This window comes from Penicillium canescens, assembly GCF_028828765.1.
Source record: "Penicillium canescens strain IBT 15451 chromosome Unknown utg000011l_segment0_segment0, whole genome shotgun sequence".
Lineage (NCBI taxonomy): Eukaryota > Fungi > Ascomycota > Eurotiomycetes > Eurotiales > Aspergillaceae > Penicillium > Penicillium canescens.
This window is the reverse complement of record NW_026703973.1, coordinates 1,406,685-1,430,804: the sequence shown is the minus strand read 5'-3', so window position 1 is coordinate 1,430,804 and position 24,120 is coordinate 1,406,685. Positions and strand designations below refer to the sequence as shown.

The window sequence follows — 24,120 nt, the reverse complement described above, 5'->3', positions numbered from 1 at the left end:
CCCACATTCCAGTGGTCGTCATGGGTCACTGGGGGAGCTGAATAATTGGCTCCTTCGGGCATTCTGTTTACTTTCCACGTTGGTATTTGTTTAAAAAAGATCTCCTCTTTGCAAGGGGATGATCCTTTCTTCTTTTCCCCCACACACGATCTTCATCAAAATGCATGTGTACACCCTTGCTTTCGGGATACTTCTACTAGGTGCAGCGGAAGGGAGGAACCAAGATGGTTCAGCTTCACGATACGACTTTGTTATTGTTGGCGGAGGCACAAGTGGGTTGGTTGTTGCAAACAGGTTATCAGAGATGAAAGGTTACACCGTGGCTGTCATTGAAGCCGGGGATTCAGTCTTTAATAATGCTAATGTTACTGACGTGACAGGCTACGGTCGAAGCTTTGGAACGAAGATCGACTGGGCCTACTTGACTGAGAACCAGACATATGCCGGCGGTAAGAAGCAGATTATGCGTGCTGGGAAGGCCATTGGTGGGACAAGCACTATCAACGGTGAGCTTTGTCTATATGTCTATGGATATCACCGTCTATTTATGCTAATTTTTGCTTCATCCAACAGGAATGTCGTACACTCGGGCTGAAGCTGTTCAAATCGATCTTTGGGAGAAGGTTGGAAATAAGGGTTGGAATTGGAGGGCCCTCTTCCCATACTACAAAAAATCAGAAGGGTTTCAGGTGCCAACTTCAGATAAAATTAGTGATGGCGCCGACTACTATATCGGCTACCATGGGGAGAGAGGCCCATTGAAGGTCGGTTGGCCTAAGATGATGACCAATGGCAGTGTGCTTCCTATACTTGACGAAACCTTCTCTGAACTAGGTGTTCCCTACAATCGCGACGTTAATGGTGGCAATATGGTGGGACTCACGTCACATCCAAATACTGTCGACAGAGATGCCAACATTCGGGAAGATGCTGCTCGAGCTTACTTTTGGCCTTTTGAAAACCGCCATAATCTCAAGGTTATCTCAAACACTCTAGCGAAAAAGATCGTCTGGGACAACAACAACTCTGATGAGCAGGCTGTCGCGATTGGGGTGGAGGTTACTGGCCCCGATGGGAATGAAGTAATATACGCCTCAAAGGAGGTTATCTTGTCGGCTGGCGCTTTGAAATCATCTGTGCTACTGGAGCTGTCGGGCATCGGAAATCCAGATATCCTGGACAGGCATAATATTCCTGTCAAGGTTAATCTTCCCACAGTCGGTGAGAACTTGCAAGATCAAACAAACAATGGTCTCTCTTACGCAGGAGAGGGATTCTGGATCGGTGGACCAACTTTCTCCGCGCTTCCGTCAGCTGAGCAAATATACGGGGACCGTGTTTCCGGAATTGCTTCATCTATCAAATCCAGCCTCGAGAATTACGCAAAGGTCGTCTCTAACTCCTCAAACGGCGCTGTTCAAGAAGCCCATGTTTTGGAGGCATTTCAACTCCAGCACGACCTGATCTTCAAATCACGAGTTCCCTATGGTGAGATAGTCTTCCTTCCCATTGGACACTCGTTCTCCAGTGAATACTGGCCTCTGCTCCCTTTCTCAAGAGGGAGTATTCACATTCAATCTGCCGATAGCTTCAAGCCAGCTGCTATCAACCCGAACTATTTTAGGTTTGAGCAGGATCTTGATACGCAAGCCGAATTGGCCAAGTTCATTCGCAAGGCATTTGGAACCGCTCCTCTCAGTGAATTTGTTGCTGAGGAGTTTGCTCCGGGATTAGATCGCGTTCCTGAGAATGCCTCAGACTCTACATGGCGTAGTTGGGTCAAGTCAAACTGTACGTATCTATTCCATATCGTGCTCACAGCCTAGACGATTAGCTAACTCTTCTTCAGATCGATCAAACTTCCACCCGGTTGGTACGGCTAGCATGCTTCCGCGAGACAAGGGAGGTGTGGTAAGCCCTGAGCTCAAAGTCTACGGAACCAAGAACGTCCGCGTCATTGATGCTTCTGTTTTACCATTCCAGCTCTGTGGTCACTTGACAAGTACCCTCTACGCTGTTGCTGAAATGGCGTCAGATCTGATCAAAAAGAGATATATATTCTAGAGGGTTACGGTTCAGACATCACACGAGGAAACGACTTGGGTACGTGATCGCGATGATATTGTCCCGGTGTACATATAGACGGATACGGATTCGAGATATATTTTACGGTTGCTATGATGTATGACTTGAGAAGGAAGGGCTTTTATGGCGACATTTAGGACTTTGTGCTAGAGATCCTGTTTGTGGGGATTTAATGAAACGAGAGGCGTATCAGTAGTAGCTATGGTGAAAACATATTGGGCACGAGAGAAAGTCCCACGCTTGAATCTCTTTTTAGAAAAATGTAGGCTAAAAGCACCATCGCATTCTTCATACTTGGCACAAATACAAGGGGTAAAAATGAACACCAGAGTACGCCAGGTTAATAATAACCCCCTAGGTGTCCACGGATATCGTCTTTCATGCCAGTAGGCTTAAGGAATTGGCTCAATCCACCTGTTTCTAAATTTACCTGGCTATGTCCATCTCCAACTCGGAATATTCTCCACGTCTATATGTACTACAGTATACAGCACAACGCGGATTCTAGTTCCCGAGGTTTCTCGGCTATTCAACTGCCGATGTTCTGGTAACAGGTTTTTTTTGGCTGAGCCACTGATACCACGGGAGGGAATACTGAGCTATGTGGATTACATGGCCTAACAGGTGTATACTTCTTGGAAGTATTTCTAGGTACAATCGGCTGGCCGTTCTTTGGTTAAAGCTTGGCATGGAAGTACAGGAGAGAGGGGAGAGGGGGATCCCCGGCTAAGCCCGGGGAATCCCGAGGGATGCGGGGTTGGGCTTTCCCCAGGCTAACAACGACTTGAGTCTTTAAACATATCATATTCGCTTGGTATAAGTATAGAATATAGTAATGCGAAGCCTGGGTATCACATATAGCTGCCGGTAGAAGAGTCAATTGTGATTTTTTTTTGTGCTAGCCATGCAGTTTACTCGACAAGAAGCAGGACAACGGCCATCGGGCCATTGTTTCCGGCGGTTGTCACCAAAGTAGCTCGATCTATACCCGTCCCTCTTCGAGTATTGAGACCAGGTCGATATTTAACATCCTCAGTCGCATACGGTATGACTGCCCACTTATACTGCGTCTATTGCATACTACGAGAGCTTCAAAGACATTCTCCTATCTGTCTTGTGGTCTTCACTGTACGAAATACTTGTTCAATTCATTAAGCGAAAAGACTCAGTTTAGCCATCATGCCTAACCGTCCTACTGTTCGTTGGGGTATTATCAGTAAGTCTCCCTCTGCTCAAAGTTCAGAATCCAAAGCAGTCTCGGTTGCGTTCTTCGGGGCATTGTTGATATGTTGAAACCTAACTTTTCTGTCAAGCGACCGGCATGATATCCTCATGGTTCGTGGATGACCTTCTTCTCGAAAGAGAAGACTCTAAAGTGGAACATGTTATCCAAGCCATCGGCACATCAAACGCTCAAAGGGGTCAAGACTTCGTGAAAATATACTGCCAAGGACAAAGCCCACGGGTATATGACACTTATGAGGAAGTCTATCGCGATGCCAATGTGGACATTGTTTACATTGGTACTCCCCACGGACTTCATTTCCGCGATTGCATGCAAGCCATCTCCGCGGGTAAGAATGTCTTGTGCGAGAAATCATTCACATTGAATGCGAAGCAATCTAGGGAGATTTTTGCAGCTGCTCGTGAAAAGAACGTATACGTCGCAGAGGCCATGTGGCTTCGTCACCGACCGATTTTCATCGAACTCCAGCGACTGCTCCACGAAGAAAAGATCATTGGAGATGTCTTCCGGGTCTTCTCTGATTTTGCCTCGGGTGTGGATATTGCCTCGCTTCCAAGTACCTCCCGATACCGTGATCTCACACTCGGTGCGGGGTCTTTGTTGGATATTGGTGTCTATTCGCTTACCTGGGCGCGAATGGCACTGGGTGGTAAGACACCTGATCAGTCGGAAATGCCACGAATCTTGGCTGCACAGACGCATGAAGAAGGGATTGAGATCACTACGAGCACCATCTTGCAGTATGCCTCAACCGGCCAGCAAGGCATTGTTACTTCGACCACGAAAGCTCTTGGTGCTCCCGGCGAAGTCTTTGCTGTTATACATGGCACCAATGGGTATATTGAGATCGAGGGAAGAACACCTTCTGCGCCTGAGTCCTTTACTGTATGGTCGAAGCAAGAAGGAAATCCCGATCGTGCGTTTTTCCCGAGGGAGGCTTGTCAAGGGAAGAAGTATGAGTTTGCAACATTGGGACGTGGCTTTGTTCACGAGGCTGAGAACACGGCACTTGACATTCTTGAGGGCCGTAAGCAGAGCACAGTCATGCCATGGGCGGAAACCATATATATTATGGATATCATGGACGAGATCCGACGCCAGGGCAACACGACCTATCCGGGTGAATAGTTAGTCGATCTATATAATCTATTCTTCAAGTTGCCAACAAGTAAAGTCATATATGTAGCTATGACGATTATATTACTATAGCCTATTCATCGAATCTCCAAGTACATATATAGCCGTCTATGTCTCAAACATAGAAGCTATACCAAAAGTGGAAAGTCTACGCGTTGATCACTCGGCTCTCGGTCAACTCTGGGGAAAGCGGGGAAAACCTATTCCCTCTTCAACCTTCTCTCCCCAGATCTACAACAGTCGGCATCTTCTGGGATACTCTGTTTGAAGGGTTAGCGTCCTGAGACCATGGTGGTGAAGGCCTGCGACCGCTGCCGCTCGAGTAAGGAGAAATGCGCCATTGCGGCTGATAACCCAGCGTGCACCAGATGCATTCGCCTAAAGTTACCATGCTCCATCTTGCGTCGCAACAAGCGCGTGAGCCGGCGCCTCTCTCCGAAGACCCCTGTGGGGGAGCGCAGGTCTCCAGCGTCGAGTCCGTGGCGAGCGACAGCCATGCCTCATCTACCGTGTCCAGCCGACGGTCGATGTCGACCTCACTAACCAATGTAAATGAAGCATCATGGACACCCGAATCTACAGGTGCCGTGGTGATAGCACCGGAAAAATTGCTCGCCTCGACCCTCAACCTCCAAACCACATCAGACGCGTTGCGCACCGTGCTGGATGTGGAACAGTTCTCAGTCATCCATCTACCTTTCATGCTGGGCTCCAGCTTCATTCCCGAGTCTCAAAAGACCGTCTATGCCATGTTATGTCTTTCGGCCCCCACCCTGACAGAAGGCTACTTGGCCTTTCTGGGCCTGATGACAAGCTACCAGAGATCACTTGTCATGCGTCGCGGCGAGCCCGATATGTGCAAAGCAGCAATAGGATTGCAACGATTGCGAAGTGTAAAGATCTCACACGATTACGACGCGGCATGCGCGCTTTTTCTGGGCCAGACTATGTACGTGTTCAACGTGCTCACAGCACCATATTCGAATACGGCCCACTCAATCGTCCGGAGCGCGCTCATGTCCACGAAAAAATGGGTCCCACGATTGATACAATTCCCCATTATGGACACAATAACTATGACTCCTATTCTGATCGACACGGTGGAGTGCCTGATCCATCGTGAAATCCCTATTATACGGCTTCATCCCCAACGGCGCATAATTGTTGACCGCTATGCTGGTCTGTGCGCAACTCTTCTGCCTCACCTCTACGATATCTGCGAGTGCAGCCACACTTTGAAGAGGAATGTTTTTGAGGCTGGATCCGAATCACACTCTGCAATTTATGATCGACTGGATAATATCGAGGAAGCACTTCAATATTGGCGGCCCAAAACGCCCGCTCATATTTTCGACAATTACGGCCAGCATGCGGTTCTCGCAATGGTGACGCAGGCAAATGTCTATCGCCTAGCAGCTTTATTGCTCATTCACCGGCTGCGGCATCCGCTCGGAGTTGAACATGCCGGAGCGCAAAAATTGGCAAATAACATCTTTGCCGAGTTGGCATTCTTTGCCAAATCGTCGGCTAAGGAAACTACCGCTCTACCGGTAGTATTCCCGTTGACAATGGCCATGTTCGAGATAGAAGGTCCTGGAGAAGATCTCTTGGAACGTTTGGCCTCGTTCGCTGTCCAAAGCTCAAGTGCCTCGCGGCTTCAGGAATTCGTGAAGCTTGTCAGGTCTTCACGAGAGTCTGGTTTTGAGGGCACTTTGTTTGATTTGGTTGAGACACATCTTCATGTTGCGATGCCACCCTAGTCACTTCTATAAAAATATATATAATGCATTTCAGGTATCGTCTAGTATCTGGTTCAATGAATGAGGAGAAGCAGGTGATTAATATTTATGTCAGCATTAAGGAATATGTAAGTAAAACAGGTGCACACAAGGTCTATATCCTCCTGAATTGACAAGAATACATCTCCCCTTCGTCTATCATATTACTGTAGCTCAATCCGCGAACGAGAAGCCTTATTCCCCCCAGGCAATTCAGAAGGGGGCAATTCCTGGGGTAAGCCATTCAAAGGCGCCGACTGATGATTCTCACACTCAACATTCGCCATCCGCGCATGCTTCCTCCTTCTCAGGACAAAAAACACCGCAATCACTACCACAGCAACAGCCCCAACCCCAACCCCAACCCCGATCCCAGCCTTCGCCCCTGTAGATAACCCACCATCCAAAGACGATACAGGCTCAGCGGTCTGTGTAGGCATACCCGATGCACTTGATGTACCCAACGCAGTCGAAGACACAATAGTCGAAGTAGGCGTCGATACTCCAGCCGTCCAAAAAGTAACGAGCGCCAATTTATCCGCCGCGCCGAATTTCTCATCTGTTGGATGTTCGCAGTCTCGATTCCCATCTGAGTCGGTGCCGCAACATACCCACGTTGAATCACTGAGGTATCTTATATCAGGTAGTCTATCGTTTCCTGTATACAAAGAAAGTGGTTAGCCACATACTAGCTTATATCTTCGGGTGATTCTGCGTGTTCGGCATACCACAACGATTAGGACAGATACTCGCGTATCTGGGATCTGTGTAATTTCCTCCATTGGAACAAGCAGCTGTATAAAAAACTGGTTCCACCCGCGAGCGATTTGGTGGTGTGGCAGATACTATCTGAAAGACAGACGTCCCCGACAGCGCAGCAAGCTGCCACGGGGTTGGTGGTATTCAGCGGTCCGCATGGTGCAAGTGGATCGGCGAAGATTCGGCCATCTTGCCAGGTGCAGTTGGCCATCTTGACTCTGGGAGACCAGTTGACTCCGACTCGGGGTGAAGTATGTGGGCTTGTTTGTGGAATTGGAATGACTCAATGCATCTACTGTTCCCAGGCCGGGGACAACATTTACAAGTCAGGAAAGCCCCCTATTTGGGAATTTGAAGAAACAGTCAGCCTCATCTTGCTCAGGCCTGAGCTATTGATGACCGGGCGCAGTGAACTTGGCATTTTTCTATCTTCGGAATACTATATGTCGATCATCACCAGCAGGATTGATGGATTAACATGGCAATAAAGGTAAATGTCACTTTTGAAACTCGAAATGTACTCAAGACGGATACAGCTTTGAATTCTTCAAGCGCTCATATTGATCTAAGTTGCATAACCTCCAATGTCAGAGTCTTCTTCTCTCGGCCCCCACAGGGTCTTAGCCTCCCTAGGGGCTGTTGTTTGCTGCTTTAGTGCTTACACCTGCATTGTTTGTCTGTACCATGTTGATCATACCAGCGATGGGGAGCCATTCCTAGAAGGCCTCAAATGAATGCTTTCGAAGATACTTCCGAAGGGAGCAAGCAAGCATCCAAGTTGCCAAAGCCAAGCTTCCACAAGCGTTGCACTCCACTTCGGCTCGACCCGTAGTTCTTCCCAGCAATACTGTATTTTCCGTCTGTTTCGCTACATTATTTGGTATATGTTAGTCTAATTGAATTTGAGTCATATTTCAGTTGATAAAGTATAGTGGTGGAGCAATATTTCAGCATTCTGCGTGACTGGGTCTGATCATAGAGGAACTATGACGGAGGACGAACTCAAAACCAACCGTTTCGGGGACTCGGGATTTCCACTTCATTTCCGCTGGCTCCATTTGAGGGACTTATCGGTGAAACTCACACCTTCAGGATAGCTGAATAGCGAAGGTGGAGCATTAGGCAGATCTATACCAGTAATGCCCAACAGTGGCTCTGTGCGTGTTTTCCACTTCCTAATTACCCAGAAGGAAGGCATCTCCGAAATGTAATTCATAGAATTGATATGAAATTATGCCGAAATATGCCAAGAGTACTACTGACTTAGTACTAAATGTATCTAAATAGCCACTGTAGCTGAACCTCTAGGGCCCAAATGCCCAATCCAAGTCCCCAGGGATGGAAAGCACTCACTTCAACTCAGCGACCTCATCATCATTAAACGGAATACCAAGGCTCCGAAGCAAATTGGTAGCAGCGGTTTCACCCGTCTTGAAAGCACCATGAACACAGCCATTAGCAACAAGAGTACAATGTTCACCAGCGAACTGCAAACGACTACCCTTATGATTCTCAAACGCATTGATAAGCAGCTGCGGATCATCCCCAACCTTGTCAGCCGAGTAACTCCCAAACCCAGCCAACGGGTCCTGGGTCCAATGTGTAGTTTCAACATTGACCAGACGGGGCAGAGCCTTATAAGGCTCCGTGCGGAACAGCTTGAACAGCGGTTCAAAAAACAAATAGATCTCCTTCAGATCCTGCATGGCTTCGATGCGCTGTGTCAGAGGCTCCGCAATCTGCACACACAGCTCCTTGCCGCCTGTCATAATCCACAGGTTGATTGTCACGGTGGCGTAGTTGAGGATATTGTCTTTCTCCCCGATGGAGTTCATGCTCGTGCTGGATTGCACGGAGGAGCCGGACGACACCTCCGACTCGTCTGGTGGAGAGGGATAGAAGACGAACTGGTCGTTATCCTTGGACCAGAAGACATCGACGAATTCGAAAAACACTTTGCCCAGGGCGCCGTAGCTGAACCTGGACATGCCCTCTTGGATGTCACTCGGCAAGGGCGGGTTGAAGGAGATGAGGTTATGGTGGTAGACACCCAGTGGGCTAGTCATCACCACTGCATCACCCTCAACGAAGCCGACATTCCCAACAGCATCCTTGTACCGGATGCGAGCTGGCTCATCGCCCGATTCACTCCACGCGACGTTCTCGACATGGTGGTTGAGTCGGATGATGTTCGGATCTTTGCGAAGAGGCTCGGCAGTCCAGTCCACGATCCGATCATAGCCACCTTTCATATACAAATTGCGCTCTGTAATAAAATAAGACAGATGTTTGGCCGAGGCTTGGTCGGTACTGGTTCCAATCCACAATTCCACCTCGCGGACAGCCTGCGGCGCCCAGTCGCGCTCATCCTCGGTAATGAGCTTGTGCTGCAGCACAAACTCTTTCGCAAACTCATGGACCGGACGGTCCTCAGCCTCGGGGTTTGTTTCGTAAAACCACTCGCAGTAGTCGGCGAACTCGTCGGCGACTTTCTTAGCTTTGAACTGGGATCCAGCTCGGCCTTCCCGGGTGAAATACAACGGAAGGCCATCGTCATAGTAATAAGGAATATTCAGCTGAGGGATCAGCTTCACCAGACTGTTCTGGGACGTTTCGTGCATCCACGCGGCACCTATGTGTAAACCCAGTCAGTACATTCCGTCCCTTTCTTTTCTTCTATCTGGGCGAATTTGTTGTGAACAGTCGCGATCGTACCGATGTCTCGAACACGGTCACCTGTTCTGCTGGTCAAGATTCTTCCACCAATGCGATCGCGCGCCTCGAGCACCACGACTTCACAGCCGTGACGGTGCAGAACGGCGGCGGCGCGCAGACCAGAGATTCCTGCACCTACCACAATCACCTTCTTGCGCTCCGACCTCGCTGCACATGTTTTCGACTCCTGCAGAGTTGCGAAAGGTGCAACCAGGTCGGAGCCACAATTACTTGGTTTTATGGGACTACTGCCCGACAGCGGAGAAGCGATGTGGAAAGATTGGGCCATTCTGAGCTGACAAGTTGACATTCGGCTTTAAAGAAAATTTAGGAGAGTACACAAGGATGTTGAGGTCCGAGAATAAGATTGGGGGAGTGAAGTCGGGAGATATAAGGGGGCTGAAATACGCCAAGGGAGTAAGCTGAAACAGGCACGTCCAGCCGGGCCTTGAATATGCGCTTATCGGCATAAGTACCGACATAAGGAGATATTGGGAGATGTAAATATAGTGTAGAAGTGTAGAAGTGTAGATATGTAGATATAGGGCTGTTGGCTGGTTGGATGCAGAAATGAAGCTAGTCGGTTCCATAGGTCTACGCATTGCTTAGCCCTCTTATCTTCGCTCCACATCAAATTTCTTATCAGCCCAATTTCTTCACTTTCTTTTCTTCTTGTTTGACCAACATAAATATATTAAAATGCGTGCATGACTGCTCCTGGCCCAGATTCTGGATCAGAGTTCGCTCTGGTCGCCTAGACATGGAAGTTCTCAACGGGACTGAACGCATCTCCACCGCCAACGGTGAGATCACACTGATTCCCACGCCGACCAACTCACCGGACGACCCACTGAATTGGAGCACATGGAGACGGTACTGGCATGCGTTCCTGGTCCTGTTGATTGTCGCGTTTACTGCGGCCACCTCGAACGATGCGGGGACGGCTGGCAACGGCATGAACGCCCAACTGGGGATCAGCTGGGACCAAATCAACGTTGCTGCCGGGGTCTTGTTTGTGGGTATTGGGTACACCACCTTGTTACTTGGCCCTGCACCTTTCCTGTATGGGAGACGCATCTCGTACATGATTTGTCTGCTGTCGACGATCGTTGGCTCGATCTGGTTGGCCCGGGTGCAATCATCCGGGGATAATATCGGAAGTCAGCTGTTCGTCGGTGCAGCCGAGTCATGCGCCGAAGCGCTGGCCCAGTTGTCGCTCTCCGATCTGTTCTTTCAGCACCGGAGAGGTCTCGTGCTCGGCTTGTACGTCCTGGCGACCAGTATTGGTACTTTTACTGGTCCCTTGGTTGCCGGCTTCATTGTTGACAGCCAAGCGCTTGGCTGGCGATGGGTCGGTTGGCTCGCTGTGATTATCTCGGGCTTTTTGCTAGTCTTGTTCTACTTCGGGTTGGAGGAGACATCCTTCGATCGGAAGAACCCTATCCAAGGACATGATGCGCCGCCAACTACCCCGGGCGAGCCAACTGACCTTCCGCTGGACGGAAAAGAAAAAGAAATCGCCAAAGTACAGGCCACAGCCTCTACTGTACTCGACGAGGAATGCGGTCAGCAGAAAGGGAAAACGTATTTCCAGCGCATCGCCCTGATCACACCCTCGCCAACCTTGGTCGGCACTGGTTTCAAGCAATACTGCCGTCGTCTGCTTCATACACTGCGCGTCTTCTCCTTCCCGGCAGTCATCTACTCGGGACTGCAGTGGGGCGCCCAGGATGCCTGGTTGACCTTCTACCTCACCGTCGAAGAGGACAATTGGTACGAAGCACCCTGGTTCTACACAGACGCCGCTGTGGGCATCATGAACGTGCCGACCCTAATCGGCGCGCTCCTGGGCTGTATCTACGGCGGATGGTTCAGTGACTTCTTCGTGCTCTGGATGGCCAAACGCAACAACGGTATCTTCGAGGCTGAAATGCGTCTTTGGCTTCTCCTGCCAGTGGCGTTCATCGGCCCGACGGGTCTCATGTTGTTTGGTATCGGTTCAGACAAAGGCTGGAACTGGCCGTGGCCGTACGTCGGACTGGGATTCATCGGCTTTGGCTGGGGCTGTGCGGGTGATCTCAGCATGGCGTATCTTATGGACGCGTATCCGGACATGGTTTTGGAAGGTATGGTCGGGGTGTCTGTTATTAATAACACCATTGGCTGTATCTTCACTTTCTCCGCTGGGTACTGGATGGATGTGCAGACCTTGGCCCAGGTCTTTGTTGCGATCGGTGTGCTGAGCTTCTTCTTTATTATGACTACTATTCCTATGATCTACTGGGGCAAGAGGTGTCGCCAGCTCACTCGGAAGCAATATGAGACTTTCCTCCGGATCCGTGATGGTCCCGCCTAGTTGGATATCTGGGTTTCCGTCATTGGTGCTTGTTGTTGAGACTCTTTCTTGCTTATATCCCCTTTCTATATCCTCTGTTTACGTTAGCTGCTTATATGCATGTCTGTCAATACCTATGTCTAATTAATCAGAGTGTTTTCCTTCCTGGAGGCGTTCATCGGGACTTGCGCCCAAGGGAAGACCTATGTTCTATTTCCCTTGGGGGGTGATGAGCCGTGGCGTGAATGCTCGCACAACTGCTCATTGGAATCTCTATTTGGATCTGGAGCGTTGTTTACCACCAATTCATTATTCTCTATATTATAAGTTATAATGCAAAGTCAAGTACATACGACCACAGGGTGTGGAGAACAGGGCTTCCCGTCCGCTCAGCCGTACTTAAGCCACACGCCGGTAAGTTAGTAGTTAGGTGGGTGACCACTAGCGAATCCTTACTGTTGTATGTTTTTGGCTTTTTTTTTCCTCTTCAAGCCTGTTACTCTACGCGGCCGATTGTTGAGGTGCCTTGAAAATGAAAATAGCGAAAAAAATTGTCTTAGGGTGAGTGTGGGTGATATAGGTGAGAATTCTGGAGACCGAGGTAATAGAGGTGAGAACTGGGTAAGAAGCGGTGATAAAGATAATAGATGTCCCTCGTAAATCTACTTAAGCTAGGGTGATAAGTACCTAAATGGTACTTTGATTCTGGCTTGAGATATTCCATGAGGAGATTGTTGAGATCTATGCATGAATAGAAGGTTTATACCAGATATATCAGACATGAATCAGTCAGCGTAGATCCTTCCATGAAGAGTATAGATCAGGGGAAGTTTCTCTCTCATTTTTATATAGGGTCTCACTCTCAATAAGAGAGAAATCAGACTTAAACAATCTCAACGTCTTGACGTATATGCTTCCCTAGTGCTTCCCTAGTATTATCGTACCCCTTATTTCAACAATTTTTGTTGCTTTTTTTAACAACACGAAAAGCACCCAATCTTAGTATAGCATAACTCGGATCTCATCTTCTTCCCCTGGCCTTGCTGTCACCTGGATTTTTGGTCTTTTTAACCACAATTTCCGACCCTCCGTCACGTCAATACACGATGTCTTCGAAAATGCGAATATTCCCGTCGCTAACCACATCTCCGCCGCAGATTTGCTCTCGGCCTCCGCGACCAGTGTGTGCTGAATCGCAGGTATCAAGGTTCTTTGCATGATTAAATTAGTATTTGCATCTGCTCGCAGCAGTAATGCCGGACTTTCGGTCGCAAGCCTGCCACCACCTGAACACGGCACAAACATCAAATCCCTTTGTAGATTGACAACACCACTAGCGCTACCATCGGAGAGGATCAAGCACGTCTGCTCGTCTTTCCCCCATGCTTCCACCGCAGCAGCATCCTGATCCAACAGCCTCTCCAAATCTCTCTCTGGACACAACAGGCCCGTTCTTGTCGCACCAGAAGCCGCAAAGCCTGCATCAACTAATCTGATGGGTCCAGGTACGATGGCTGCTGGTGACCACCTCACCCTGTGTATACGGAAGTGCCATCCTGACCACAGTTCCAATGCGGGAATCAGGGTAGTTTGGACCTCGAATTCAATTGCCTTCTTGGGTCTCCAGGTACTAACAAGAGCCGGCATTGTTCTCGCTACCGTTCCCATCCCAGCAGCCGCTTCGGAAGTGAGGATCGAGATCTGCCGATGCCGTACATTGAACGGATTTGCACGCACAATCCATGCGTCGCCGTCATCGAAACTGACAGTCAGCGTGCTGTCCGGAGCCATCTGCTCCAGCAGTGTGCCACTGGGGACGCTGAATCCAAAGAAGGACGAGTACGCCATCTTGCCGTACTTTGCCTCTCTGGCGCGGTGGGCCTTCGTGGTTCCTTGGCCCGATGAGAGCAGAAAGTGGTGGCTGCGTCCGCTGCATAGAATATGTCGGGGCGGCCAGAGAAGTTTGACTTCGTCGAGTAGCGGCTGGGCAGGCAAAAGGCGGGCAGCAAGTGGGTGCGGTAACTCTTTTGCTGTCCAGAAAGAGTGGCTCTCAGGTAGACAAAGGATGATGAATGATTTCAAACACCAGTATACGGACTGTGGTGAATTGTAGTTCTCGCTGAGGAACATGTTTGGATAGGTATAGCCGATATTGATGGTACCATCAGTGTTGAAGATGCCAGGCTGCTTACTCCACCAGCGTAGATGGCGGAGGAGGAGACCCTTGACCACGCCGATATTGTTGAGTGGTGCGTCAAGCTGTACCCCGGCGATGGCGACTGCGGACCAGAATGCCGCGAACGCGAACCGGTACGTCAGGCTCCGCCCAAACGGGATGGCACTTCCTAGAAGTCGCAAAGTCAGTACTATGTTCTGGAAATATACGCCTCGGATTCAGGTGTAGAGAATCCGCCGGCAAATATGTAGATAGTGGGGAGATGAGAATGTTTTATAGGCCGACATACCATCCACATCAAAATACCTCCAGAACCCCGACGCAAACTGTCGTGCCTCCAGTTTATACCTCTCAACTCTACTCTGGTCTTCGGAAGCCAAGCCCCTATCCTCCATACACCTCACATATAGCATCCGTGCAAACTGGATTGCGAAGCTTCCCGAGTAATAATCGGCCTGTTTCCTCTCGTTACCCCAGAGCCCATCGCTACTCCATCCCTCACCAATATCGAACGAGTCCAGCATGTTCAAGTCCTGGGCCACAACATCCTCATCCTGGGACCCCAGCGCCAGATTGACCAACACGCGAAACCAGCGCCAGTTGTTCTCGGGCATTTTCCGTCCATTTATTTGGCGCAACCACCTTTCTAGATTTTCCCGGGCCATCCCGTCCATCCCAGACAAAAATGCTGCAGGGGCCATCAGCAGCGCATACGCGATGCTCTCCATTTCCACCATGCGCTGGTCGAAGTCGCCCAGATCACCCCAGTACTCCGAAGATGCTGGGTTTGTGCCAGCTCGTAAGCCGCAGACCCATGAGTCCACGTCAAGGCCAAGGCTATCTGCATTACTTGCGGGAGCAAGGAGGCTCGCGATGGCCCAGAGCGGCCGTGCAAAGCCCTCGAGTTGGGCGGAGACCTCATCAAACCCTGCCGCGGTGCCTGTGGAGAGTTTGATAAAGGCCTTTTGGGGGGACTTGTGCTGCTCCAGCGGCTTTAGCAGGGCGGCGCTTGCCTGTACGAGGTCAAAGCGGGTCTGAAATGGGTTGTCCGTGAAGCCTGGGAGTGCGGCCATGTTTGAAGTTCTGCCTAGTCTTCCAAGTGCAGGGGCTAGATCGAGAGTTAGATATTCGTAGGGAAATTAGAGGTTTCAAGGCAGGTTGGCGTCTCCGGGCACTTATAGTCCATTTGGTGCCAAGTCTGCTCTCGGTCTTCGGGACAATGTAATGCAATTCGGGTGATTGTATTCTTCATGTTCTACTCTCAATTTACGCGGCTCAAAAACAACTAGAGCGACGAATTAACAGTACTCCAGGAATTGATGACGATTGAGGATAAAAGTTTACTAGAACACTCATCAACCGTTCAAGCCACATTTCTCAACCTTGCCGCATTAACTTCATTTACTTCCTCTGTTCACACTCTCTCTACCTTAATCTCATCCTTGGTTGTGGTTTCCACATGGTTGCTTGACGCGCCCAGTTCGGCCTCCTTCTCTGTCTCAACCATGTCTCCATCGACAACCTCCTGGCTTTGGCGTCGCTTCAGCTCTCGCGTCCACAGGTACTGTCCCAACATAAACAGGCACCAGTAAACGACAGTCAAAACTGTGTTGACGGTAAAGCCCTTGCGCCACTTGGGCGCCTCGAGAACGGGGAAGGCCGTGATTGGGTAGAAGGAGAAGAAGATCCAACCGCAGGTCATCTGTAAATTATGTGAATAAACTGAGGTTAGTGCCAACTCTGCTAACTCCGGAGAAATCTTAGGGCCCAAGGAAAAGTAGCAAAGAAAAGAAACAAGAGAAAAAAGAAAGAAAATTCTGAACTCACCATCGCTCCCGTCGTGAAGGCTCTAGCTTCGGCGTCGTCCTTCATGATCATGTTAACCCAAGGAAACAGGATTGGAGTAATGCAAGATGTCATTCCCAAAAGATAGTAGGCCGTGAAATGAAGCCCCACTGGAATGTCCCACACAAGAAGAACGACATTGCAAAAGAGAAGAACTGCGGTTGCGAACGTAAAGGTGGTCCAGATCGGGTAGACCATGCAAAGAGAGGTCGAAAGGATGCCGGTCACTATAGCGACTCCCTGTACACCAGTTGGGATTGTGTTGATCTCCGGGATGGTGTAAGTGCCGTGTTGTTCCGCCTCATATTTCAGCCACAGGGCCATTTGCCCGGCAACATAGCTGGTACACTGAAAGCTAAAGGTTACCTCAAGAGTCAGTTCGGCCCCGCAAAACACTACGCTTAGGGGCTTACCAGATGTAAGTTGTGATAGCGATGTAGAAATGCCAGTGCGTAAACACGCGCTTGAGCATGCGCTTTCCTATCTTCGTGCTCTCCTTGACGCCATCATCGCCCATTCGGGCGCGTGCAAGTTGCTGGTCCCGCTCGGTGAGCCACCAGACTCGGGGGCTTTGCGGGATGCCGGGGAAAAGGAAGAACCCAGCAATTGCAATTGGAACGCTAATGATACCGTCCTGTGTGGCAACACGTAAGTTCCTCATCACTATTTTGTCGTCAGAAAAGGGAGCCATCGAGTACCCACTATGATGAACAACCAGCGCCAGCCGTCCATACCCAAGACACCATTCAGATTGGTGTACGCGGCAGCTTGCAGATATCCTCCGAACATTGAGCCGGCATTGCTACTCACGTACCACACTCCCGCTCTTTTAAAAACCTCGTCGGCGCGGTACCATGAGGTCAGAATGTAGATGCTGCCCGAAGACGCCGGGGTCTCGAGCACACCCAGCAGAAACCGGATACCAAAGATATCGTGCTCGTTGCGCATGCGTGCCTGGCAAAAGGTCACAATTCCCCAGAGAAGCTCCATGGTCGGTGGATAGTAGCGGGACAGGCTCGGCCGAGAGATCAGCATCATGGATGGGATCTCAAAGAGGAGATATCCTATATTATAGAATGTCCCGAACAGGGAATACTGGTTCCCGTTCAGGTGGAGCTCCTCCTTCATGCCCGAAACATAGGCGTTATTGGTGTTGCCTTGATCAAGCCATTTGATGAAAACTAGATATCGTCAGCGTTAGTATGTGGTTATCTTCTCTAATACTTCTTCTGACCGAAGATGGATGATCTTTCATTCGCTGAATCCATGCATTCTCTTTCATGGCCCGCTTTGTTCGGGATGGTTAAAAGGGGAATACTCACACATTAGACAGCACAGCGGCATAATGAAGCAGTCCAGCTTGCGCAGAAGCCTGCGCTCCTCATCTGAATAGTGGCTTGGGTACCAATCGAAGATATATTTCCATGCCTTCCACAGTGAGGGAGCTGCTGGCCGCTTGGTCGAGGAGCTCACGACAGGGGCTTTTTCTGTGTCGGAGGGCTCGTCGGCGGTAGGTGGCGGGGCCACCCCGTTTCCATTGGCCATATTATGCTAGAGTCGTATTCTTTCTGAGGCTATGTTCAGGTCCAAAGGAAAGAATAACTGTGGTCAGACAAAAATGGGTCACTGCTAGACCTCGACCTGGACGCTACAACATCTATATAGACGCCAGCATTCGGGGTAAAGGAAAGGATACGAGTTTGACGTTTGAAGACAATTTCGTGGCCGACAAAGGCGTCCAATCGCAGGGTCAGTTGTGCAGAAAGACATGCGTGGGGTTTTCGCTGCTTAGTGCCTCGGGGGAAAAGCCGCGGACTTCGGGGGATCCAGCTCTATGCCGGAGGATTTTACCCCCCAAAGGGGCCTAGGGCTCCAAAACAACGTCATAGAAGGCAGACAGTCGTGCTGCATTAGTGGCCTTTGTCGGATGATTGGCGTCAGGAATGACATGGTACAAGCACAGCGTGGAGCATTGGGCTTTACCTAAGGCTATTGAACGTCGGTTAATGTACAGCGGCGGGACTGACAATCGCATTTGTGGATTCCATAAAAGCCGTGGACCTAGCACTGACATCGACGCGCCAGCGGCATTTCTATTTAGATTCCGTTGGCAGGAGTTACCCCCAAAGTTCCTTTCTCGGAAAACAGATTGCGCAAGGATGCCTGTTACAGCAACAATCACAAACCCCGATGGGCTGATGTCCCGTCAAGAGGCTTCCAAGGCGTTATTCTCAATATCAACCCCTTCACCTCACGCAGCCTTATCCAATAAGGTCACTTCTGTCGGTGAAACCACCGAAGCCCCTCATCTAGATGTGGATTCCTCAAGTTTAAGGAAGCATCTTGCAGAGCTCTTTGTCGAGAACATTATGGCGAAGGTCTGGCGGGTCGCATTTGAGTCTCTCCCTAGCGCTGGGGCGACACCCGAGGAACGTGCGATGAAATTCCCTCGCGTATTTCCCGAATACGTGCCCCAGAATCCTCAGCATGGCGAGAAGCCAAGCGTCTACCATCTCCGTGAGGCAGACTTCTGGACCTGTGGCTTCTTCCCCGGGACCTTGTACGAGCTGCTTGAACGAACAGTCCGCTATCCCAAGTCCGCTGTATGCTTCCTTGGTTCATCGCCACAGGAGAGACGAGACCAGCTCCGCGCCATGTGCGAAAAATGGTCGGAGCCGTTGCACGACATGGCCACCAGGACGGACACACACGATATAGGCTTCATTGTCATGCCTGCTCTGCGCAAGGATTGGGAGCTCTTTGGCAACTCCCGCAGCCTGGCATCTATTGTCCGGGCGGCCAACAGCCTGGCAACGAGGTACGTTGCCTCCGCAAAAGCTATCCGCAGCTGGGATCTATTGATCAGGAAGGACACGCGGATCACGGATATGAGTACCAATCTTATCGTAATCATCGACTCCTTGTGCAATCTTGACCTACTCTTCTATGCCGCCGCCCATAGTTCCTCCAGACAACTCGCGGAGATGGCCGTCGCCCATGCCCGCACTTTGATACGCACCCACCTGCGTCCGGAGCCCCCTCTCCCACAACCCACGCTCGGAAGGTATAATGGCCAGCTATACTCAACCAACCACGTCACATGTATCGACCCAAAGAATGGCGCCATCAAGCGTCGTATGACAGCGCAGGGGTACGGGGACGGGTCCACCTGGGCTCGCGGTCAGGCGTGGGCAATACTAGGGTATGCACAGACGTACTCATGGACCGGGGACAGGGAGTTCCTGAATGTGGCGTGCGGGACGGCAGAATATTTTCTCCATAGGTTGGAGACGCACCCTGTTGCGCGGGGTCCTGGAGGTGGGAAGTCGCAGTACACTTCCCCACCATGGGACTTTGATGCCCCGATGGAGAGTGAGGGCGAGGAGGTGGTGCGGGATTCCAGCGCGGCAGCCATCGCAGCGAATGGGTTGCTCGTGCTATCGCAGGCGCTGATTGCGGAGAGAGAAAAGATGCTTGCAGCGAGGTTTTTTGACGCAGCGGTGGATTTGATGAGAGGCACGCTGGACTATTCACTGGCGAGGGAGACTGCACGGTTTCGGGTTGTCTGTGGCGGGGAGTTGAAAGAAGGTCTGGCTGTGGAAGACCTTGTGCAGGGCGAGCGGTTCGATGCGATCCTTAAGCATGGGACGGCTAACAACAATGAGAATGCGAGGAGGCGGTATGCGAATCATGGCCTGGTGTATGGTGATTACTACTTGGTGAGATTTGGAAACGAGCTGATGCGGATGGGCTTAGTGTAGAACCGTGCAGTATTGCTAAGAAACAGGCACATAATTAGATATTACATAGTACCGGCCCAGGGTGGACGGAGATATATACTATTTAACTTTAACGGCCTATGTGTAGTATAGTTGGCCGTTCAATGACCCTTCACCAAGATTGGTCCAGATTGGCACTGAACATTCCGTTGTCGAAACTGATGATCCGGTCCAAATCCATAAATTGATGGCCCAGCAACACCTGTGAAATAGGACTCAGGTCGCAGGGCGCTTGATCTCTCCCTGGAGAGTACGTTTCTTTCCCGTGCATTGTCTGATGGTGGTCGTTAGGATTTCTAGGGAGCTGTAGTGGGGATGAAGGCCAGGGTAACGCCATGGCCGGTGCCGCATTGATGGGGTCACCATTTGGCTGGCTCTCCGCGGGCCTTCCACCACCTTGAAAGTTGTGCGCTGGCTGTGCCTGCAGGTGTTGATATGGTTGCTGAGTCAAGCCATTTGGAGTTGACACAGGAACTGGATCTCCTGCAATAGGGTCGGTCTTACTGCTGCAATGGTCGATATCTTGCGTGTAATCCAAGACACTTATTCTGTAGCCCAAGCCCTGCATGCACATATCGTTCATCTCTCTCAGTTTTAACGCGTATTTTGCCGCCAGATCCTCGGTCAAAGTCGTGGCCTCTGGCACCACCACGTTCCCGTTCCATCGACGCGACATTTCATCTAGGCTTCGGACTAGCGTCCAGAACCTGTCATCAACATCCGATCTGGAGTACAGAGCAGTGCTTTCTCCACCGTAGTAGGTTCCGTAGGCTAGTAGGAGTCGGGCTGCCACATAGACGCAGAATGAAAACTGGGGATAGACAGGGAACGTTGCCGGAGACACTTTAAGGTATTGTTCAGTGATAGTGGCAATTTCAACAGCCGCCTGCTGACAGGTCTCTGCAGAGCAACTGCTGGGCAGGCGGCTGCGGAAAGTCCAGTCGTGGGGTGGAAACGCGATAGGTTGATGTAAGAGAATCATGGAAGCATTGTGAGTGATGTGTGCCAGTGTGAGATTTGGGTCCATCACTACTGTTTGGCGTTTGGCATCGACCTCTAGTTCCGTTGCTTCTCCACTGCCACTAGGTAGGCCGTTCCGATTGGCCGTGTCGTGGGGTCTGACAGTGGTGTTGGTAGGGTTGGCGGCTTTCCACTTCTTTGGAAGGAGCATCTTCCAGTGAACAAGGCGCAGGTCGAGTTCCTTGAACCGTGTGAGCCAGCTGGTGACGTTTTCTGGATGGTGCATGTCGACCTTTTGCTGTAGGAAGTAAGTCATTACTCGGCTCAGCGACTCGGTTGCTTCGATGCGGTAGGCGAAAGCCCCAACAGCCTCCATCAGGGGATCTTCCGGCGATGAAACAGAGCCGCTGGCGTCGTTCGGACTCTGTTCAGGGGCGCCATTGGTCACCGTACCTTGCGGAGACACGTAATGGGCCGGAGGAAAGGCGATGGGATTCCCCATCCGCCCTGCTGACTTGTCCCAGATGCCAAAAAAGGCTGTAACATTGGGTTTATCTCTTCTCCAATAGACTCCATCGCAAGGAAGACGACGGTGCACATCGTCCGAGGTGAGGCTAGTGTTCCAGCCCATTGCCACGGAGCAAAACCGGTCGAAGTTGAACACGTTCCAGAACACACGGCGTCGCTCCTCTGCCTCGACCCAGCTCTCTGGAGGGGAGAGAGATATAAACGGTCTTGAAATCGACGTACGACCTCGGCACTCCTCGTCTTCGACTGTTAGTTTCAAATATTCGACAGTCCGAGTCAGTGATCCGACTAGGGACCATGCCTTTACCCCCGCCCATTTCCAATCTGAAGGCTAAATTAGTTGACATGATTCAGAATGTGTAATATCTCGTGGTAAGTGTATATGACTGGAATAGAAAAATCTCACATCATTAAGAACACAAATTACGAGTGCCTGGAGATTTTCAACGCTTAAGCAATCCATCGAAGTCGAAACAATCAGACTCCTGGCCTGCTCGGTAGTCAGATTAGCCAGGGAGATGTCGGATACGGCCTCGTGCCGCTGTATATATCTCCCCGATACTAATATCATGGCTCGCACCAAGACGTCAAGCTTTGATCTGTGTTTTGTGTTGAGAAGTCGCCGACGCAAGCTGGTCTCGTGTACGAGAGGAATCCAAGGATGTATATGCTTGAAGTATGTCTGCAAAACATCTTCAATCGTGTTCGGATTGAGAAAATCAAGTACTAAACGGCGATCAACATCCGGCGGCGAAGAATGAGAAGGGCCGATGCGGTCGTCCAACCGTTGTCGTTTAGCTGGGCGATCAGCGGCCCCGGTCGCCGGCTTGTCGCTGAATCTCTGAAGTTCCCGTGCCAGTGCAGACAGAACAGAACTTGCCGTAGACTCGTCTGCACCCGGCTGTGTTTGTCGATTGGACTCGTCTGGCGTATCGTCTCCCAGTCGGTCGAGAACAAAATCTTCCAGGCGATCTAGCGGCGGACATGTGAGCCTCGTCTGCAATCCTAACAAGCATACCGAGTGGACGTAATTCTACGTGCACCAGCAGAAGCACTCTTTATTATCATACCTAGCCGTCGGTGTAAATTTTCAATAGCCCCAGGTTTAATCCCCGGCTTGGACCGTTTGGGATCGTACACGCAGTCGCTCCCTATACCGGAGCCGAATTAGCGACATTGGAAGAAGCGGTTCTGTCTTAGGAGACAGAGGAATTATGGATGTACTAGCTGACCAGTTTTGCGGCAGTGTTGACATGCGGGTGTTTCCCTGGAGCAGCGCAGTTTGCGGTTGCGACAGTTACTACAGGCAACCGAGAGCTCTGGCAGCTTGCTGTTTTCCGTGACATGGTGGGTATGATTGGTCACAGATGCCGACATTCTGCTAAACGGATATTCTCGTACCAGCTTTGGGTACGCGAGATCAATTCTGGGGTGCATAAAGTGTGAGGAGATCCTTTGTCCTTTCTCTATTATAGCTCCACCGAAGCCCGTATGAGATAGCCCGAAGAGCCGATGAAACCCCGCTCCCCTAGGAATGGGCTCATCCAATCAATCTATTCGCTCTCAATCACGCCGAAAGTAAGAAATGTAGTCAGATTGACTGAAAGAGAAACCATAACTGTGACCGCATTGTCTATGGATGAAGGGCACTGAGACATATGGTAAATACAGCAGAGCAAGATGATACTTCTGCATAAATGGAATTTCGTGTCCACAGAGATGTTGGTATGAACGAGTGCGCTTCGGGCCTTCGAGAGCGATAGCTGGTTTTCATATCGACAAACATATTGACACTGAGAAAATTGGAATGATTCATTCGACATAGTAGAAGAAATCGGTACGTGAGTGTTTGGGGGAGGAGGAACTCTTGGTACAGGCGGTGTTCCCACTGCTGGTCGGATGAAAGGGGCAGATAAAGAGAAGAGAGGCGATGATGGCGAGATACGTGGAATACGGGGAGTATTGTAAAAGCCGCGTGGTGGATGTCTATACCAGCCTTGTGAATGACCAGGATCATCAACGCGTGGGATGTTTGAAACATTCCCCTGGGAAGAATTCAAATCACCAGCTATCGAATTGATCTCATGATCGATCAATCTCATTCTGGTGAGTTTAAGGATGGCCAAAGTTTGTCTGGCCGTAGTAAGCATTGACTTCAATGATTCAGAGGTGATCTAAACCTGATTCAAGTGTAGGCATTTGAGCTGAATGAACTTTCCTCTCTCACAGATATCCTTGAAAAAGTAAGGTTGTGCCTGGGAGGGATGGCCGACACTCTGTGAGAGCTTCAGTCGCATGAGACCAGGTGACAACTCAGTAAACCAGTTTGACCCAAGTGTCCCTCTCAAGTTCTATGCAGAGATGGAGATCCTCTACACTGTCTAGGAACGGAAGACGAGAATCGTATTGCACTTCTGGGAGGGTCACCTGGGAACTGACATCGGCACAGTAATTATGTGAATTCAGGAGATCGGAGTTGTCTGTGATCATGGCTTTGTATGTGTGATAGCGGTCCCTCAGTTCATCGCCATCTAATGGCTGGCAACTTTTCGATGACACACGGAATTCTCCCATGTTATTTTCACCGAGCTGATGTACGCCATCAAACACGGTTGGTATCATCCAAAGCTCTTGGACTCGTTTTCTGACTACATCGGATTGTGCGAGGTCTTCCAGTCTGCCAAGACTGTCGCTCGTCACCATAAAGTGGATGCTTTTGAAATATCGGTCGAAGAAGTCCCCAGACGACGTTGTGCATAATGTGCGACATGTCAACC

General features: G+C 50.3%; 9 protein-coding genes across 9 annotated transcripts; 5 read left to right on the top strand and 4 right to left on the bottom strand.

Annotated features, from left to right (window-relative positions):
- Nucleotides 1-160: 160 nt before the first annotated feature.
- Nucleotides 161-2,064, top strand: N7446_013277 (GMC family oxidoreductase; the record flags this gene model as incomplete). The annotated part of the gene is made up of 3 exons (XM_058522018.1): nt 161-506; nt 574-1,791; nt 1,850-2,064. 3 exons carry the CDS (start codon nt 161-163, stop codon nt 2,062-2,064), a joined length of 1,779 nt encoding a protein of 592 aa, XP_058365495.1.
- Nucleotides 2,065-3,264: 1,200 nt separating this feature from the next.
- N7446_013276 (Gfo/Idh/MocA family protein) lies at nt 3,265-4,459 on the top strand (the record flags this gene model as incomplete). Its single annotated transcript, XM_058522017.1, has 2 exons — nt 3,265-3,301; nt 3,399-4,459. The coding sequence occupies 2 exons, from the start codon at nt 3,265-3,267 to the stop codon at nt 4,457-4,459; spliced, it is 1,098 nt and encodes a 365-aa protein (XP_058365494.1).
- Nucleotides 4,460-4,857: 398 nt separating this feature from the next.
- Nucleotides 4,858-6,228, top strand: N7446_013275 (uncharacterized protein; the record flags this gene model as incomplete). Its single annotated transcript, XM_058522016.1, has 1 exon — nt 4,858-6,228. The coding sequence occupies one exon, from the start codon at nt 4,858-4,860 to the stop codon at nt 6,226-6,228; it is 1,371 nt and encodes a 456-aa protein (XP_058365493.1).
- Nucleotides 6,229-8,354: 2,126 nt separating this feature from the next.
- Nucleotides 8,355-10,193, bottom strand: N7446_013274 (flavin monoamine oxidase family protein; the record flags this gene model as incomplete). Its single annotated transcript, XM_058522015.1, has 2 exons — nt 9,721-10,193; nt 8,355-9,637 (listed from the first exon to the last, which is right to left on the bottom strand). The coding sequence occupies exons 1-2, from the start codon at nt 10,028-10,030 to the stop codon at nt 8,355-8,357; spliced, it is 1,593 nt and encodes a 530-aa protein (XP_058365492.1). The 5' UTR covers nt 10,031-10,193.
- A 287-nt stretch (nt 10,194-10,480) lies between these two features.
- Nucleotides 10,481-12,076, top strand: N7446_013273 (uncharacterized protein; the record flags this gene model as incomplete). The annotated part of the gene is made up of 1 exon (XM_058522014.1): nt 10,481-12,076. One exon carries the CDS (start codon nt 10,481-10,483, stop codon nt 12,074-12,076), a length of 1,596 nt encoding a protein of 531 aa, XP_058365491.1.
- A 978-nt stretch (nt 12,077-13,054) lies between these two features.
- On the bottom strand, nt 13,055-15,304 carry N7446_013272 (DUF2264 domain-containing protein; the record flags this gene model as incomplete). The annotated part of the gene is made up of 2 exons (XM_058522013.1): nt 13,055-14,400; nt 14,521-15,304. The coding sequence occupies 2 exons, from the start codon at nt 15,302-15,304 to the stop codon at nt 13,055-13,057; spliced, it is 2,130 nt and encodes a 709-aa protein (XP_058365490.1).
- Nucleotides 15,305-15,645: 341 nt separating this feature from the next.
- Nucleotides 15,646-17,621, bottom strand: N7446_013271 (uncharacterized protein; the record flags this gene model as incomplete). The annotated part of the gene is made up of 5 exons (XM_058522012.1): nt 15,646-15,933; nt 16,059-16,431; nt 16,490-16,710; nt 16,779-17,257; nt 17,399-17,621. 5 exons carry the CDS (start codon nt 17,619-17,621, stop codon nt 15,646-15,648), a joined length of 1,584 nt encoding a protein of 527 aa, XP_058365489.1.
- Nucleotides 17,622-18,235: 614 nt separating this feature from the next.
- N7446_013270 (uncharacterized protein) lies at nt 18,236-19,837 on the top strand (the record flags this gene model as incomplete). Its single annotated transcript, XM_058522011.1, has 1 exon — nt 18,236-19,837. The coding sequence occupies one exon, from the start codon at nt 18,236-18,238 to the stop codon at nt 19,835-19,837; it is 1,602 nt and encodes a 533-aa protein (XP_058365488.1).
- A 130-nt stretch (nt 19,838-19,967) lies between these two features.
- N7446_013269 (fungal specific transcription factor domain-containing protein) lies at nt 19,968-22,689 on the bottom strand (the record flags this gene model as incomplete). The annotated part of the gene is made up of 4 exons (XM_058522010.1): nt 19,968-21,523; nt 21,566-21,674; nt 21,771-22,340; nt 22,576-22,689. The coding sequence occupies 4 exons, from the start codon at nt 22,687-22,689 to the stop codon at nt 19,968-19,970; spliced, it is 2,349 nt and encodes a 782-aa protein (XP_058365487.1).
- Between the last annotated feature and the right edge of the window lie 1,431 nt (nt 22,690-24,120).